This window comes from Calonectris borealis, chromosome 3, assembly GCF_964195595.1.
Source record: "Calonectris borealis chromosome 3, bCalBor7.hap1.2, whole genome shotgun sequence".
Taxonomy (NCBI): domain Eukaryota; kingdom Metazoa; phylum Chordata; class Aves; order Procellariiformes; family Procellariidae; genus Calonectris; species Calonectris borealis.
This window is the reverse complement of record NC_134314.1, coordinates 122,667,940-122,686,157: the sequence shown is the minus strand read 5'-3', so window position 1 is coordinate 122,686,157 and position 18,218 is coordinate 122,667,940. Positions and strand designations below refer to the sequence as shown.

Sequence of the window (18,218 nt, the reverse complement as noted above, 5' to 3'; positions counted from 1 at the left end):
TGCACAAACCCCAAGTATTCCCTAACGGGACGCTGCTCCTCCACGTTTTTTTGTTGCATGTCCTGTAAGCGCAGTGTCATTTTTGGACGACAGGCTGACCCAAGGCTTGCTGAAGCTGATAGGAAGCTTCCCATCCACTTAAGCAAGCTTCAGAAATGGTCCTTATAATGTCTGACCCTTATTTGGCCCTCCAGCCACAAGTGCTGAGACTAGCTAAAAGAGGCTAAAAAGCCTAAAAAAAAATCAGAATTGAGGCAAATGCTGGTTTCCTGCACCGCACTTTTCTGAAGAAGCATGCATTGCATCACCTGGGGGAACCTTTTTCCAGGCCAGTGCCCCACTGTCTGCATCTTTTTTTCGCCAAGAGTTTTGCTGCAGAGAAATGCAATTTACTTTTTTATGTACATAGCCCAGCAGGAAGTTCATGCATCAGCTACCAAAAAAAAGAAGGTGCTCAGGTATTGGTGAGGTGATGCTAGTATCAATTTTATGTTTCAGCAAGTGGAGAGGACACTGTGAGTTGTGATTTTTTTTTTTCCCTTTGAAGTACTAAAATGACAGATGATCAGCCTCCTCTTAGGCTTCTAAGTAATTGTAGATTGTAACAGTTCCTTGAATGGAAAGCAGCTATCTTACAGTTTCTTAACTTAATTTTCACCTTGAATGAGACTTCTTCAGAACAGTTTGAAGACTAGAAAGAACGATTTTGCAAGGTGCTACATGTGTTTATATAGTCTCTATATAAGCTGTATATACTAAATGAGAGAAGTTCATTCAAAGCTTAGTGCTCCGTCAAGTTAAAGTGGGTATTTTCATGCCTTGAATATAGTTTGATTCCTGTCTTTACTGGCATGTAATTATAATCTCATCTCTGAGTTTACATGTTTTCTTCTCTCCCCATGCAGAAATTACTTCCTTGAAAGAAGCCATTTTTTCTTATTCCAGGATGTTACCAGTAGATAACAGACTTCTAAACTTACAGATCTACAAACTTCTTCAGTGCGTTCACCAAAAAGACAAGAAGCAAATAGAAAAGTTGGTCCAGAATGGATTCCCAAATCTCATTAATTTCACAGAGCCTATGGAAGGCTATAGTGCCCTTCATTTGGCCTGCATTAAAAATGACATTGACATGTGCAGCTTCTTGCTGGAACAGGGAGCTCATCCAGATATCCAGGACAAAATGGGACGTACTCCAGCAATGAAGGCAGCTGAGCTAGGCCATGAGTTGGTTTTGGATTTATTAGCAAAAGCTAAAGCAGACATGACTGCTGTGGATAATGAAGGGAAAGGTAAGTAAAAGGGAACCTTGTCAGACCAGAAATACCATAAAATGACCCCTTACTGTGTTACACACTTCTTATGTATGTTGTGTCCAATCTATAGAGAGGAACTGATGTTGAGGGTAGTCCTTACAGCTCAGCAGAAGCTACTGGCCATAAGAGCTTTGATGAAAAGGAAAATAATTCTCCCTAAACAGTCTAGGCCTTTAAATCATAGGTCTCTCTAGTACATAGCAGAAAGATAACTTGCGATTGAGAATCACGTTCCTCCCATGACCTGTCACAGATTAAATTCTGGTTTACTCCCCAAATTCAAAGGCCCTAAACTAGAAGTCTTTTTTGCATGTATATACCCTAAGAGAAGTTAATGGGTCTCTATTGAAGGAGTTTGTTCAGCTGTGAAGCTTACAGCCTAAGTAACCTTTCTAATAATTTAGTATTGCACCATAATCCCTGCTGGTTTTCTTTGCAGGTGTTTTGTTTTACTGCATTTTACCTACAAAACGACACTACCACTGCATGCAAATTGCCTTGGATTATGGTGCAGATGTTAACAACTGTACTACTGATGGGAAACCTGTATTTCTACAAGCCTGTGAGCAAGCTCATGATATTAAAGAAATATGTCTGAATTTCTTGGAAAGAGGAGCAAATCCCAATACAAGAAACCCAGTATGAATATTTCTGTAACTAAAAACATATATACAGGAGTATAGAATAGTTACTAGACAGCTAGAGTATATGACCTTAAATCCATACTTAAATCATTAAAATATTAAAGCAGTGACAAATGCTTAACTCTGCAGCCACGCCTATTCCCTTCTTCTGTACTACGCTCTTTTGCATGAGCAGGGATTTAAGCCTTCTGCTTGAACCATGTATTTAGGTTTAGATTTTTGTAGATTAGAGTGCAAATATTTTACAAAAACAAAATGTAACTGGGCCAGCTCTTAGGAGTTGCAGTTCACTGTACTTCAGTGGAGCAATGCTGATTTGTACTTTGCCTGGATGTGCCCTAAGGTTTTCAGGGTTGAAATAATGTACGCTAAAACGTGAGTCCAGCATGAATAATCTCATGGGAAATCAAGGCAGGGATGAGACATAAGAAACTCTTTTCTCTCTTTTGTACATCTGTCTTAGTAATTTCTTTGTTTACTTCCTTAATTTAACAAAGACCTGGACCTCTGTGCTGTTGATCAAGGCAAGGAGCTCAAGCTTCCTCTTAAAGCTACCCATGGCTTTTGCTTTGGTCTGAGTTTTGCAGTATCCTTCCTAGCTTGTAGCCATAGCAAAACCAACGTTTGAACATCCTTATCCCATCCTCTCACGCACATGTCCGCTTCATGCGCTCAGAATACCTGCAATGTGAGAAACCTGCATTTTTTTTGTAATATGATGGGCACATACTTGGTCACATAATAGGAATGGTTTGCTAGGCCCAGAGAAAGACAGATATTGGGAAGAACGTATGGAACAACATCCACGGCTCACTGCTCTCTGTGCCCCTCTGGAGAGTGGCAAGTCAGATATTCTAAGTGTTGCTGCAGGCCAACATGTTAATAGCAGGCGATCCCTGGTCCAAGATGTGCTCTATTCTTGGGAAGGTCACCAGATCTACCAAAGTCAGCCATTATAAAGAAAATAGGTACTGCTAATCACAAACATACACTACTATCTAGAAGAAGAGCACTAATGTATTAGAATGTGAACTTTTCCTCTCAGACAGAACAGTAGTGAAATTCCCCAGTTGCTCTGCCTTCCCCATAGCATTCCTCCAGCCATAGCTCCTTATGCTCTTTCATTAATGAGGTGGTATTTTGTGTTAAATTTTATAAACATGCATGAGAGCATGCACACAGAATAAAGAATTCCTTAACTAAGGAATTGATTTTCATGGGGACTATTCAAGGGACTCAAGCTACTACTGTACTTGAGTTGCTGGGATTTGACTACTCATATTTTAGCAGCGTTATGACTAGATTCTTAAAGTTTACCTACAAGTATCTTTGAAACTATTAGACTTGTCTCCTTTTTTTGGTAATACCTAAAAGGAGACCTTCAGTTTTATGCCAACTTGCAACAATCAGATCATATTGTTCCAACCTGAATTGGCATACGAAACAAATTCTGAATTGTTTTCTTGCTATCTCGCAGGCTACGGGTCGCACAGCCTTAATGGAAGCCGCAAGACAAGGTGTTCTCGAGCTGGTGCGTGGTCTACTTGAGAGAGGAGTCGATGTTAACCTTTTTGACCTTGAAAGGCACAGTGCTGCACATTTCGCAGCCAAAGGAGGCTTTTTTGAGGTACCATCATTTGTGGCATTAAAGCATTGCTGGATGTGCCCTAAGGTTTTCAGGGTTGAAAGCCAAACCTGGGGTGGTTTTTTTTGTTTGTTTTTTTTAGGGGTTGGGTGTTTTGGAGGTTTTTTTGAGTCCAGTATCTCAGCTGATCAAAGCATAATAATCAGCAATCAAAAGCAGCTTCTTTTTAAGTACCAAAGGGAATCCAGCAGCAATAGAATCTCTCTCATAATTGCAGAGCCTTTTTTGCCAAGGTACCTCGGAGTGTGTGCGCTGGTGTGGCTGTCTGGTGTGAACAGCTCCATTGGAGAGCTTGTTTCTCTCAACGTGTAGCAGCTGTGTAACCTGGATGAAACATTACCATTATAAGGACAGATGCAAATGGCTGCAGATAGGCACTTTCTTCCTTATCCCCCCTATCATCTTCAAAGGATATAAAATTATGCAGTTTTGATTGTGCGTGCAACGTCAGCGTTACTTTAAGACAGTGGCCTGTAGCAGGCTGGCAGGAGTGAAGATTGTCCTTGATGTCTACAACTGAACAAGATTTCTATTTCCTCCATTAAGTAAGCACAGTACTATAGAAAACTTGCATGTTATGTGCACATTGATCAGCTGGGCACGGGAGAGAAGTCCACTATATAAACTGGGAATATATGATATTGCATTTATTTGTAAATCATTCTCACGCTTCCCCATCTTAAGAAACAGACAAGATTTTTAGTGGTACTGTCTTTGTTTTTCTAGATTTTGAGGATTATTTCAGCTTATAACGGAGACTTGGGCCTGATTGCTATGAATGGTAACACGCCACTTCATTACGCTGCGGAGGGAGGATTTGCAAATTGCTGCAAGTTTATAGGACAAAGAGGTACATTAAAAATAAGTTACTTTGCAACTATCACGTGTATTCTTTTTCTGTGCTAAAGGAAAGATTTCACTTGGGCATTTATGAAAGATTTGACTCTCTGAGATATCATGTGGCATATGTAATTGTCATTAAGAAGTGCCTAACATAGGCTATTATGACTTATTTCTAGTAATGTGGCCGAGATAAAACATTCCTTAAAGAAAGCAGCAGAAACATCATAGGTTTGTGTAATTTAGAACTTGACTGTATTAAGTGGTTCTGGTTTTAGTTGTTTTTAGAAGTATCATATTGAATCTTCCAATAGAAAATTAATTTTTGGTTTGCTGATTATTTTAAAAAATTATCTCAGTGTAATTATGGAGAAAACTTGGCGCCCATGGGCATTGAAACATACTCCAAAGAAGCTATGATCATTTTCTAACTTAATCAGATAATTGTATCACTTCAAGCTTTGATTCAAGAGCACCATGCAAAATCCTACGTTCTGTTCTTGCATTCAAATGTTTAACTAGTGGTCCACTGCCAAATTGCAAGGTTGAGGTATAGAACAGTGAGTGACATTTTAATCTTAGTTTGTTTCTTCTTAGCGTTGCTCACCACTTTAAATAAAAATGTAAAATTTTCACTGAACTTCTGCCTTTCATATTCATGAGTGGACGGGTAAGTAAGGCATGGGTTGCCCAATGAATCTCCCTTTGGGAATCAAATACGGACATGTGGCTAGCCTTCCAATCTGAGATAATGATGTGGTTCCACCTACTATCGCTATTTATAATTAAGACAATATAAAATTGTAGACCTGTAGCAATTAGTGGCATGCATATTACAAGTCTCTTGTATTACATAATCAGTAATTACTAATTCCACTGCATTATCAGCAAAATTATGTCCATATTTTTAGGCTGTGATCCTACATGGACAAACTTGTTAACAAAGACCCCAAGAGCCGTTGCCAAGGAAGGCGGTTTTAAAGCAGCAGCAGCAGAATTGCGTAAAATTGAAAATACCTTTATAAAAGAGTCCAAGCCTGGGGCAAAGGAGGACAACCCCCGCTGGGCACTGAGGCTATACGACTGGTCCTTAGAGCACCAGGCTGCCCTCCGCAAGGCGTTTGAGGCCATCGACCAAGGAGATGGGACAGTAGCTAAAGATGATTTTTTATCACTTATTCAAAAGCAGTGTGCCTTTGTGGACGTTGAACAAATACAAACTATTGCTGACATGCATGAAGGATCTCACCCTGAGGGAATCAACATAGAAGAATTTTTTAAAGGCTCTAAATACTTGCAGAAAAGCTGTCTTATAACATCCTTTGGACCCAAAGGGAGGAAGGGGAAGAAAGGGAAGAAACGAAGAGGCAGAAAAGGCATCGCCATCCCCGTGCCCATTTGTGTTATTCCAAAGAGTGCATGTCCGCGTAGGGAAGATGGTTTCCCTGTGTACATGATTGAGGCTATTCAGAACATTGCTGAGAGCTACCATTTGAACCGAGACCACCCATCTGCCCATCCTGTGCACGATGACCGTGCCTGGTATATAGATGAGCCAAGGAAAATGTACATGAATATTAACTACCTTGTCAAGGCAGGAGACATTCTGTCTCTACAGAAAGCATTTGAGGAGGGTGTGCAAGTAGACATAAAAGATAAATATTACAAAACACCTTTGATGGCTGCATGTGCAAGCGGGAACATAGATGTTGTGCAGTATCTTCTGGAAAAGGGGTAAGATCATTTCATAGATTTTTTTTTTTTTTAATTGCTCTTTTGGAAAGGCTTTCAAAAGCATAAATGTGCAGTAAACATTTGGATGCAACAGACTATGGTTTGTTTTCTATTTACATAACGTTTAATATTAAAGTCAGTTCCATAAGATCCTGAGTTACAGAGGGTTAGTTTATTATTTTTCACATTTTAGTAACAGAGAAATAGAAACACGCAAGAGTTAAGTTCCCCAGATCTGAAATTTTTGGTGTCTGGGCTTTTGACATTTTGGTCACATACCAGAGTACCTACAAATGCAGTCTACTGGAACTGCGGTTAGTTCATACCCACGTCTGAAATTAGTGCGTCCTCAAAATTCAACACTCAAAATCAGATGAATGATTTTGGGGAAATCTGGCTCAAGATGATTTCTTGCTGAAATCATCAAGGTACTCTTAGCTGAATCATCAAGGCCATCTTGGACTTCCCTGTTGCACATGCCAGGGCCTTTGCATGCAAATGTTTTAAGGGGATAAGCCTTATAATCACTTTCCTCTGCAGCCTCAGCAGGCTGAGGCAGCAGAATTTACACCAGAAGCGCGTGCTGCTATTTAGTCTGTTCCTCACTTTAGAAGTGCTTCAGCAATTTTGTAGGCTACAGACACACTTGTGAAAAATCTCAATGACAGCTTAAAAATGAAAGCTATTTAAGAAAGATTCAGTCATACTTGTGTAATAGCATAGTCTCTTTTTTTATTGTCAGACTGCTGTAGTCCTACAGTCATTCACTTACGTGAACATTTTTCAAAGATATTTACATTAGCTTTGTTGTCTACCTATAGCTAGAATTCATTTTATCATTCATTTCTAAGGATAGTCGTTGCTCCAATTCCTGCAAAGACTTAACAGCACATGGATCTTTACACACCCTGGTAATTACACTGACATTCCTGGAACATATGGAAAGTTGTGTAAGTGTATATATTCAGGTCTTTCAAAGAAAAGGATGCAAGAGTTAGCAAATTAATCTAGCAAATTAATCTCCACTGCTTTCAGCAAGCCTCACTAGACAGCACTGGAATCACATCTCATCATATTTAACAGTTAGACCTAGAAATGTAATAACTTAGTTTAAAAAAAATAGTACCAATTTTGAGATTTTTAAATTGACAGAAATCAGAAAGTGGAGAGGAAAGTTATCAGTACAGTGTTTATCTTTGCGTCTTTCAACTGCGTGGACTTTCAGATACTTTCAGTTTGGCCTGGGAGTTCAAATACTTTTTGAAATATAACCTTTTCAGTACGGTATCACAAATTCATATGAATAAAACCAAAACATTTATTCAGAGCTATAGAAAATGCTGAGGTTTAAACATAAGTTGGTGGTATCCACTTTCTATCTTGTTCCAGAAAGACTCAGAAGTAAATTAAATTTGTGCTAAAGGCAAATTCAATATTTGATCAGGAGAAAATGCTGAAGAATTTTTAAGTCAGTTCTGTGTTGTCCCTGTTCCCTTCAATCGGTTTGTTTCCGATAGAGTGAAGTTAGCAAAAGGGATTCAGGGGCAGACAGAGTATCAGTACAGGCGTGGAGGCTGGGCTGAGAGAGAAAGTGGAATAACTAGGAATGCTTATTTTAAGGAGAAATATACAGGAAATGAAAACTGCATACGAATAAACTATAACAGCTAAGCAACTGAAAGATAACAAAGGTGAAACTGGTAGGTCTGGGGAATTTACTGCGATAAGATCTCACCAAAGGTAGAATTCTGAAAGAGATTAAAAATTTAAACAAGAAAAGATGAACAGATGAATCTGGAGTTAAATATTAACCATCTGACCAAAAGAGCAAAAAAGCTATCCCTGGAAGCAGCCTCCTTCCTAATTTTTTCTTCCTTCTCCCTCCTTCTCTGTCTTTTGGGAAGACATCAGCTCTTTGTCCCTAGACCAAATGGGACAGTGACCCTCATTCAGTTGAGGACCTCTAGGCTGTCCTAACTACAATGGACAGTAATTGACTCTGCTTGAGTTCTGGGGAATCCCCTCATGAGGTTTTGACCCCTTCTGAACCCACGCATGGCACACGTGGGAGATCCCAGATCTGGGCATGGACATGGATTGTGCTTTCTTCAGAGATACAGGAAACCATATTGCTTCCCGTTTAACACCATTAAGGGGGTCTAGTGACTCTTGTTCCCCAAGCCTTGCTTTTGCACAACCCCAGCCCAAAAGCTCCTAAGGCAGCCAGTTGCTGAAGGGCTGATAATGCTTTTCCCCTCAGCTTCATCTGAAGGCAGCATATTGCAAATGTCTCTCCCAAACTAGCCCTTGCATCCTCCAGAACATCCAATTTTAACCTGGGAGCAGAAACAGATCTAGTCCAGGCACAGAGTGGCTGAAAAAGTTTTAAATCCTCAGATTTTGCAAGATAGACCTTCTCTAATTCATTTGTAAATTGGACAGTAGGCAATTTTACCACGTTTTAGAGCACCTGTTCTTAGCCCAGAAGCATTCTTTTTTGAATTCCTTAATCTGCTTTTTGCCATTCTCAGTGAAGCTGGAGCACAAACACCAGCAGCATTGTAGAGGACTAAGCTGTCTGAATGCCCATTTTTCTCTGTATCTGTGAAAACCTCCATGTAGAGGACACTGTGTTGGCTTAGAGGGGGATACGATCACCACTCACGCACGCTCTTACAATTAATATTCCATGACAAGCTATATATCAGATACTGAAATGGTTTCAGAGTAGCAGTAGCAATATGAAAATATTTATTTACATTGAATGTGCCATTGCAGCGGGCAGTTAACATTGATTGTACTTGGAGCTGTGGATGTTACTGTATCTAGTAGCCAGCTTCATCTGCCACAACTTCTCATATTGTTTTGTAGGGCTGATGTAAACGCAACGGATAATTTCATGTGGACTCCCCTCCATCACGCTTGCTATAACGGACACCTAGATATTGCTGAACTGATAGTGAAGGCTGGAGCAGCAGTGGATGCGCCTGCAATAGGCAATGCAACCCCACTAATGAGAGCCATCGAGATCTGCAGATTGGATATAGTCTATTTTTTAATTGATGCGGGTGCTGACATCCAAACTACAAACAGCAATGGTAAATATCAATGTCTCCAAAAAGGGCCTGTTTCCTTACGTGTATATAGGTTTTATTAAAAAAACTAAGTTCTTGGAACACTTTGAGAAGTGTTCTGAATTTATGATTGCTATCAGGCTCAGGATGAAGGCAAGAGTAAGGTTCAATTAATTTTCTACAGAGTGGAATCACTATCATAAGTGGTCAGCTTTCCTGGCTTTTATGCATCTAGAAAATAAAGTAACATAATTAATTACATGATTAAGGAGACTGTTACTCCTCACAAGATATGTACAGAGTTAAAAGTGGCTTTAATGAAAAAATTCTATCTAGTTATTAGTATTATTTGATGGAAAATTAGATTTTAGTTGTGGCCAGTGTATGCTCTGCCACCCATTTAAATTACTTATTTTTTTTATGCACAGGCAGCACTGGTTAAAAAAATTTCTTGCTGCTTAGCATGTAAATATTACTCCCTGAGAAAAAAAATACTTAACAGAAAAAAAAATCTGAATGGATACTGAAGTGTTACCTCCTCACAGCAGATCCCTCATCCAGTATTATTTCCTCTGTTTTCGGAGTAATTTAAACAGTTAATATTTACCACATTTTAAAGCTCTTGCTCTAACATAGGAAGCAACATTGCTACATAATGAGACTTTCCTTCCTAAAATGCCTTATAGGTGAAACCCTGCTTGTAGAAGGGATGTGTATTCTCCACTTCTGTTACCACGTGAAGTTAAGAGCAAAGCAACTACTCCCAAGAATTCCTGCAATATTTGGTTTCAAGACTTATTTCTGCAAGCAGTGCTGATGACTGCCAGTCCTCACACCAATGTCAGGCACACTGCTGGCACACTGAATGGTTAATAAAATAGAGGCCTAATCAAATTCCGTTAACTGTAGTGTCATTATCCAGTTGCAATAACAAGTGCCAACGTTCATTTTCATGGTATTTATTTTTTTAAATACAGGAAAGAATGCTCTTGATATTGCTAAAGTATTTGCAGATTCTCGAATAATTGATCTGCTCCAAAATAAACTGGAAAATTTGCCAGAAGTAGCAGAGAAAGAAAAAGTTGTTAAGCCAAAGTCACCTTCTCCACTGATGCCTGTAGAGGTACAAGCTGTGAAAAAAGAGGTATGAAAGATGGTAACAAAGGATTGATTTGCTAACAGTTAGTAGAATGCTTCTTTCTTTCATTATTTGCCATCCATGCCTCTAAAGCTATAAATCAGGCAGTTTTGTTAAAGTGAGTATTTTCAGAAGCTGGTACTTGTTCTTGCCAGTACTAGTAGTTGTTCATTGGTTGAAATTTTGACTTGTTATTTATATGAACTTCATGTCTTCCCCAGTCCCACTCAAGAATTATGTCCTATATCACTGACAGGACACAGAAAAATATTTCCTCTTCTTTTGCCCCTCCTCCTGAAGTTTATGATCATCCAGCTCTGTTGTGGTAAATACTGAACAACTGGTAACCGTAATTTCTCAAAGGGAGCACCTATTTCTTCACAGGATAAGACCAAGGCCCTTCAAATTAGTAGAAGGGTCTTTTTATTCTGCTAATCAAACTCATTGAGGCGGTATCAGGCTTGCTGACTTATTTCCCAGCTTGTCTCACATCCTTCCTCTTCTACTCTTGACCTGAGTCCTGTTTCTCAAATCCCACACTGAAGTTTAGCTGTTGTACTTCTGAATGCCTTTCCTGCACCCCCCGGGAGCCTTGAGCACCTTACCATTGCCCGAGTTCCCAAGCTGACATCAGCCTCCGTGACCACATCCTGGTTGTCTTATTGTGGATGAGACCTTCCCGATTTACCAGTGGTACTTGTTAGTCAGACCTGGCGTGCTACTTAGAGAGAAAATGCAATTGTGTCTGCATTGCTGGAAATATGCTTAGCAGTCCTGCCCTGAGCAGTGTAGTAAATACGTCCCAGTAGCCAAATGTTGGTTTTCCCCTTTCCAAGATGTTTTGAATTTGTCAGGGATAGTACAGGACTTTCATCGGCAGGAGGACGACAACCTTAGGTGCTTATTTATTCATCACCCAGCACAGGATGGGATCACCAGCGGTACTAGGTGATTGTCTTGTGAGTCTTAAACAGCAGTTAATGTTTTAGTGTCCAAGGAGAGTCATCACCTACCTTTTAAAGGGTTTCCCTCACACATTTTAGTTATAAAAAAAATGATCAGCTTTAAGAAAAACAGATTCTGAAGAGATTAAGAAAAATACATGCACAGTAAATAGATAGCAAAAGAAGTGTCAGAAGATGCAGGATGTGTGCCTTGCTTCCGAATGCAGTATTTTTGTATAACTGGTAACTTCTTCTCTTTCAGCCTTCACAGATATCTCTGCCAGATGTAGAAAAATCCATTCTTGAAAAGCCAACACATGCCCTTAAGGACAGCGTTGGTTATCTGAACTCTTTGATAACCAGTGGTGCTACTAAGAGAGATGACATCACATTCAAACCCAGAAAAGTACGTACAGTAGCAAAACATAAGCACAGTTTCACATTAATTTAAAGGTAGACCTTGCTGTAGATCAAAAACCAGAACAATCTGATGAAATGACTTCACAATTCAACTAGCTTATAGATGATGTGACACAGGCTAGAGAGATTGCCGCAAAGCAACAGTAAACTAAAGGGTTCATATATATGTGTATATGTATTATATACATACACATATATTTATATAAAACAAATTATCATGAAAATCAAGCTCTTATCACGTTTTAAAATAGGATTAAAGTGGATCTGCAGTAAAATACAAATGCAGCTATGTTCATGGTATGGAGTTTTACATTCTTACACTTAAAGGATAGAGTCCTTGTGCATGGGACTGGCACCAATTTCTAACTTGCCTTCTCAATTAGTTATCACATGATCACTTGTGTCAGTGACAGTTACTGAACTAAGTGGATCACAGTACACTAAATATTTATTTCCTAGAGTTAGAATAATGGAAATATAATTTTTATATCAGGGACTTGTTAATACTCACTTACAAATAACCAAAAACCAGAAAAATATCAGAGATAATTCCCACTCCGCCCCCCCCTTAAAAAGGAAAATAATACCATTGCTGACTGAGAGGTTTTGTTTGGAGTTTGTCTACCATTTCCCTAACCCTGATTTGTGCTAGTTTCTGCAATGGTCTCAGGGGAATAAGGCTACCTTGCCAGTGACTCTGCGGCTAATTACTATTTTCTACTCTGAGGATCTTGGGCCTGAGTCAGTCATTCTAAACAATTAGCTTTGGATCTTCTTTCCCACATTATCCCTAATATGAGCCCATGGCATGTTATAGATTGGAAGTGACAAGAGAATGCTCTGCTTACGCATACACAAATTGTTGTGGTATCTTCCACTGGGAAGCCACACTAGTTTTCTTCTACGTCTCAGGATGGAAAGGAGTGCTAGAACATGGCTCTACTTGGCTAACAGTATCTTCTTAATGCGTCAGTTGCAGAAGTCATGTCCAAATTAACTACAAATACCTGTATTTTCTAGATTTGGGCCCCTGAAGCCGCAACAGAGGAGCTAGTAAGAAAGCAAGAATTGCTCCGTGAACGCTTTACTCTTGATGGCCACTCAGAAAACTCCATGACCCCCTTTAATAGAAAAGTTATGGAATAAGCACACCAGCTGGAAGAAGCTACATATTTTGAGGGGACAAAAATCTAAAAGGCTACTCAACTGTAAGGAAGGAATCATGCAGTGCTCAGTAAATGTATCTCAGTTATGATAAAAAAAAAAGTAGCATGTTTTTCCTCTGTAGATTACGTTGCTTACACACGATCTTCTGTTAAGGGCTTAGTCTGGAAAAAGGTTTATCCTCATGTGATTCTGAGTCCTGGAGCTGGCTCAGTGTAGTTCATGGAATGGCCAATGTTGTGACACACACGTGTCCTTTTTCTTTGTAAAAGTATGGCTTTATAAGGCTATTTTTCACCATAAAACTTCTTCCTGAAAGATGTGTGTTACCCTTTCTACTAAAAGAGTATTAAATACAAAGATATGAAGATAGCATTCCGAAATTATTTAAGACACCAGTGTTCTTGGTTGTCTGGAAAGGCAACAGAAAGTACAGAATTTACAACCAAGACTACTACTGTCTAGCTTACTGCTTTCATGTTCTCCCTTACACACTTGCAGGAGCGCACAAACCTTTCTCCTCGCCGAGGATGTATTCCCCAACTGCAGTGTTGCAAAGCTGTTATCAAGACCTTTAGATATTTTCGGCAAACTTGAAAAACATTCAGAGATTTTGTGAATGCAGGTTCTTGTATTAAGAGCTACATCCACAGCTAATCCAAATCAGTGCTTGCCCCCCAAACCAGCAAAGTCAACAGATACTGCCCCTGCTATTAAAATTAGTTCTTTGCATGGGAAGGAATTGCTATTAAAATTAGTTCTTTGCATGGGAAGGATTTGGTGTCTTAGAAGTGAACTGACCAGGCAGTGGTAATTCAGTATGAAGAAAAGGTACTGAAAGTTCATTATAGGAAGCGTATAATGTCAAGATTTGTGTGATAGGACCAGGCCAAACCAGCCTGCATCCTGCTGAGAGACTCAGCGCCCCTTGAGTTCTATTGATTATCTCTGTAAAATGGTTGGCAGCAGAGAAGCGAGCTCAATTTGGAGCTTCAAAAAGGCAGTAACAGGTGATAAGTTTTGGGTAAGCAGAGGCTGGAAATACTGGGAATGTTTAGCTTAGAGAGGAAAGAAGTGGGAGGGAATGCCATAAAAATATATCTAAAGACGCAAAAAGTGTGGAGAAGTGAACTGAAACCTCCTATCTATTCTTTCATGGGATACAAGAACATTCAGACTACAGGGAAAAAAAAAAGAGAAAGCAGCACACAAATATTAAATATTCTACAACATGCAAATAGCCTGTGGAACCCTCTAGCCCAATTATCCTTGGAAACTTAAAAAAAAATTATTTACATAGATTGTGAGAAGAGTCTAGTTAGCTAATGCATAAGGGATAAAAATCCCTTGTGTTTCAGGACCTCGGCTAATTACTGTTGGCACTACTGTTGATAGAGAGTTTTCTAGCAATGCAGTTCACTCCCTGGTTGTCCAGTGTGGTGATGCGTGTGTCCCTTAGGAGAGAAGATGACACTGGCCTAGACAAACACTGTAAGTTAAATCAGCTTCTGGTTTGATAGTACCCATTCTTCAAATTCTAATGTTGTGAGACTTCAAGAGCTGTCTGGCTCAAGAGTACAGCTACTTTTGAAAATTTGTTTTCAAACATACTCTTCTTTTTTTAACTGCAAGTCTTGAACTCCAGAATCTTTCCTTCTGGTTCATCATTTCTTGTAAGAAGAACCAAGTTTTGCCCTTGTTGATGCGTGTGCATTTCCATGCCTGGATTTGCCTAGGTATGAAGAGAGCAGAGTGGAAGGTTGTTCGGGGAAAACCTATGCAGCCACATTCATAAAGACACCACCACTGCCTGCATGACACTGTGCGCAGCGATCCCTTTCTAACTCTAACTGCACATCCAAATGTAAATGTGATATTTAGTAGATAACCAAGACAAATGCAAAGCAAGTAGATATATCTAGCGAGATACTATTTTCAAATACCACTACTGAACGTGTTATTTGTATTAATGTGGTTGTGCACAAGTAGTTTATGACAAGTTGCTTATATTGAGAAAGCATCCTGATATGTTTAGCATTTTAATAGTTCAGCATAAAGAAAGGCTTTACAGGAAAGTGAGATACCATTTCAAATATCAGCTGTCTTGGAATTCTTAGTATCAGCATATCATCTTTGCCTGTCAGCATAAAACTTCTGCTGGCTGCAGATGATTGTAAATAACAAAAACAATAGTGTTGGAGTTAGTTATGGGAGGCAGTGCAGACAAGGAGCAGGATGCCCCTGAACAGTTGTAAGTAAAACTGCATCTCTAGAAGAAGGAGAGGCATGGGGTCAATTTCCTAAACAGTAGCCATCAAAATAAAATTAAGCAGCACAGTCAGAAACTCCTAACTCATCCTGTAAGGTAAAACTGTGTTTCTGGCAGAGTTATGTCACAGAGTTTAGCTAGGAGATTTCTCCACTGTTGGAGCCAGTTGCTCAGCTCTCCTCTCTGGAAGGAAGTACTCCTCACTTGGGTAACTACCGCCACGTTAAGGTATGGACGATTTTCTGCTGGCTGTGTTCATTAGGGTAACTATAAGCAAGTTGACAAGAACTTGAATGAAAGGGAAAAAGCTAACCTGGCCAGCAGAAGGGGCCGTCTCCTGCATCAGTTTGGATTACCTTGTAGAGTTAGGCTTGTTGGCAAGTAGCCTCTGAAAAGGTTGTTTGGAGAAGGGAGCACCGGGAAGGGGCCATTTTCTGTTCCCATAGGAAATTCTTATGAGCATCATCCATGTGCTTTTTCATCACAGCCAGAATGGGCTGCAGACTCTCCCAGTCTTCACATGTTGTCCCACAAAAAGAGATGGGGAAGAGTTGTGCCTCAGCTGGCTGACTAGAAAGAAGTATTTGTGCTCCTTTGTCCTGCTGACTTTTCCGTAGCTCCCTGGTCTTCTCCATAGCAGGCTGCCCAAAGAGTTGGCAGACTTGTCTCTCAAACCACCACCCCATCTCTCATCAGCCCTCAGCCTGGGACGGGCTTTCTGCAGGAGCACAGTGCAAAATGACAGAAGAGAGGAGACAAAGCGTCATCACACACAACACAAGGTTAGCCACTCCATTGCACGCAGTTGTGGAGACAGCTCATTTTGTGCAAGAGAAGAAACATTTACCAAACGTACATGAGGGACATTACACAGAACTCCCTGTCCCAGGGATTTCTCTCCCCATCCCCAATTGTTTTTCTCAGGCTACCTTGGTTAGTGCTTTTTGCTGCTATTATGGGGCTATAGAATTGCTTAGGGCTTTCAAAGTCTGTCTCAGCATTTAAGGTCTTATCAACTGAGTGGCCTCAGTGCTGTCTGTTGAGGGCATCAAACACTAAATGGTGTCACTATTGTACATCTGAGCCTTCCCTACAGTTCCTGTATTCATTTTAATGAGAAAGGCAGTGGTGTTTGTGTGTTTATTTACATACTGAAAAAATAACTACCTTGTGGCATTTTCAGAGAATTGAGTATAATAAGCACCTAACACTGACTTTAATGGTGTTTTGCTATCTAACACCCAATCAAAAAATCCAGTGCTCAGAAAACATTTTTGCATGAATAGTCAATTCATTCAGGTCCCAGTGGCATAGATACGGATATCAGAGCAAACTGAGGGGTTTGGCTGGGGTCAAGAAGCACCTTTCAAGATTGTCCTCCTGAAGTGTGGTGCTGAGTATGTGTTTGGAGAATCCCCACTTGTACACCAGAAGTGGAGTAGGAGAGTCTGTTGCATGAAGCAGCAACAGCAGTGCAGGAAATTTTTAGGGATGTGAAAGCAGATGTCACAAGAGGGGTCGAGGGATAAAGCTCCAGAGCTTAAAATTGACATCAGCGAAGGAAGGGCATTGAGTAAAGAGCTGGGAGCAGGCTGCGGGGGAGGGAGAGAGTCTGTACTGATGGACTGGTCATGGAAAAGCTGAGTGATATTCAGTGGATGGTGTTAAAGGGTACCAAGTGATCATCAGAGAGAGAGACCTCAGTAATGGAGAGCGAAGCACCACTCTCCCAAGTGAGAGCACCTTCTGGAAAGTTAATCAGCTGCATGTCAGAAAATGTACTGAGAACAAGGAAATTTGCAGGTGGGAGTTCAAACAGATTATGACTGTGACTCAATCTCTTGAAACAGGTAGCACAAGTGAAAAATAAATCAAAGGGGAAAACCACTGCAGAAAAATTAAGCAGACAGAAGGCAGCAACACTGAAAAGAAAAGGAAAGATGAAGTCTGCACATCTACATGACCTAAGACTAGATGAGTTGTATACTAGTTTTGGTTCACAGTCAGGCTGTAATCTAGCCTTTGCTATTTGCCTTTAAAGTTCAAGACACTTGTGAGATCTTCAAGCATTGTTTCAAACTAAGACGGGTACCTCCGTCTAGCTGCTGTTGACACCCAGAAGTGCTTCACATACCACTCCATTGCAGAACATAGGCAATTACATTTCTCATCCCCTGATTTCCAACATGTGCTATTTTAAGTTCAATTGCAAAACACATGTAATTAGTTAGGGCTGGGTATTGCTGTTGTAGATATCGTTGCAACACATTTATGTGCTCAAAACTCAGTTCTTTAACTCCACAGTGTCTTCCAAAGGCTCCTCATTATGCAGGAAGCTTCAGTGCTGATTAACAGGCTCAAAATTAATCAAATACTATAGGACATGATAGCAACTGTGCACCAAGAAATATTTGATGGAAAAGACCTCAGTGAATGATTAACTGCTTCAGGCCTGTACTGAACTGATTTTATTTTCTATTTTTTTAAAAAAAAAAACACCAAACACCTCACCATTGGGCTCCTTTCTTCTCACATATGGGGACAGCTGGATTCATGCACACCTAATTCCCCATTTCATCCATGCACTGGATGAAACCCACGTGTTTCTACCCAAAATGCAAACATGCATGATGTGTCCCTTTGTGCAGTTCCTCTGTCCCTGAGGCTTCTCTAAGCCACTATATAGCGTTTCACCAGCTTGCCTCTACTATCACTGTTAATCTAGGAGGAAGACCTGATCAGAGTTATCTTATGCTAAGCAAACAGTGCAACAAATCATCACTTTGATATGACAACATTAATACAGCTTCAGTAAAGGCCACAAAATAAGATACATTTGACAAGAAGTCCTCTCACCTCTGTCCTCAGATTATCTTACAGGCTTCCTACATCCAGTACATGTATTTTTTCCCCAATTTGCCCCGTTTCACGAAATACATATTTACGAACTGAAATACAAGAACATGCTTTTTCTCCCCATTTTTAATGCATTTACCATCCACAATTGATTTTTTTTTTTTTTTGGAAGGC

The 18,218-nt window shown here is 40.0% G+C and overlaps 1 protein-coding gene across 1 annotated transcript; it reads left to right on the top strand.

Moving 5' to 3' along the window:
- Positions 1–946: 946 nt before the first annotated feature.
- Positions 947–14,278, top strand: ANKEF1 (ankyrin repeat and EF-hand domain containing 1). Its single transcript, XM_075148192.1, has 10 exons — positions 947–1,292; positions 1,756–1,955; positions 3,438–3,587; positions 4,332–4,455; positions 5,357–6,179; positions 9,051–9,277; positions 10,231–10,397; positions 11,389–11,392; positions 11,620–11,741; positions 12,776–14,278. Exons 1-10 carry the CDS (start codon positions 947–949, stop codon positions 12,899–12,901), a joined length of 2,289 nt encoding a protein of 762 aa, XP_075004293.1. The 3' UTR covers positions 12,902–14,278.
- Positions 14,279–18,218: the final 3,940 nt, after the last annotated feature.

Excerpts from the sequence above, each read along its gene's own strand:
- ANKEF1 (XM_075148192.1), top strand. The coding sequence starts at position 947 with ATGTTACCAGTAGATAACAGACTTCTAAACTTACAGATCTACAAACTT. Across the intron at positions 1,293-1,755 it reads TGTGGATAATGAAGGGAAAG|GTGTTTTGTTTTACTGCATT; the intron begins GTAAGTAAAAGG and ends TTTTCTTTGCAG. Across the intron at positions 11,742-12,775 it reads TCACATTCAAACCCAGAAAA|ATTTGGGCCCCTGAAGCCGC; the intron begins GTACGTACAGTA and ends TGTATTTTCTAG.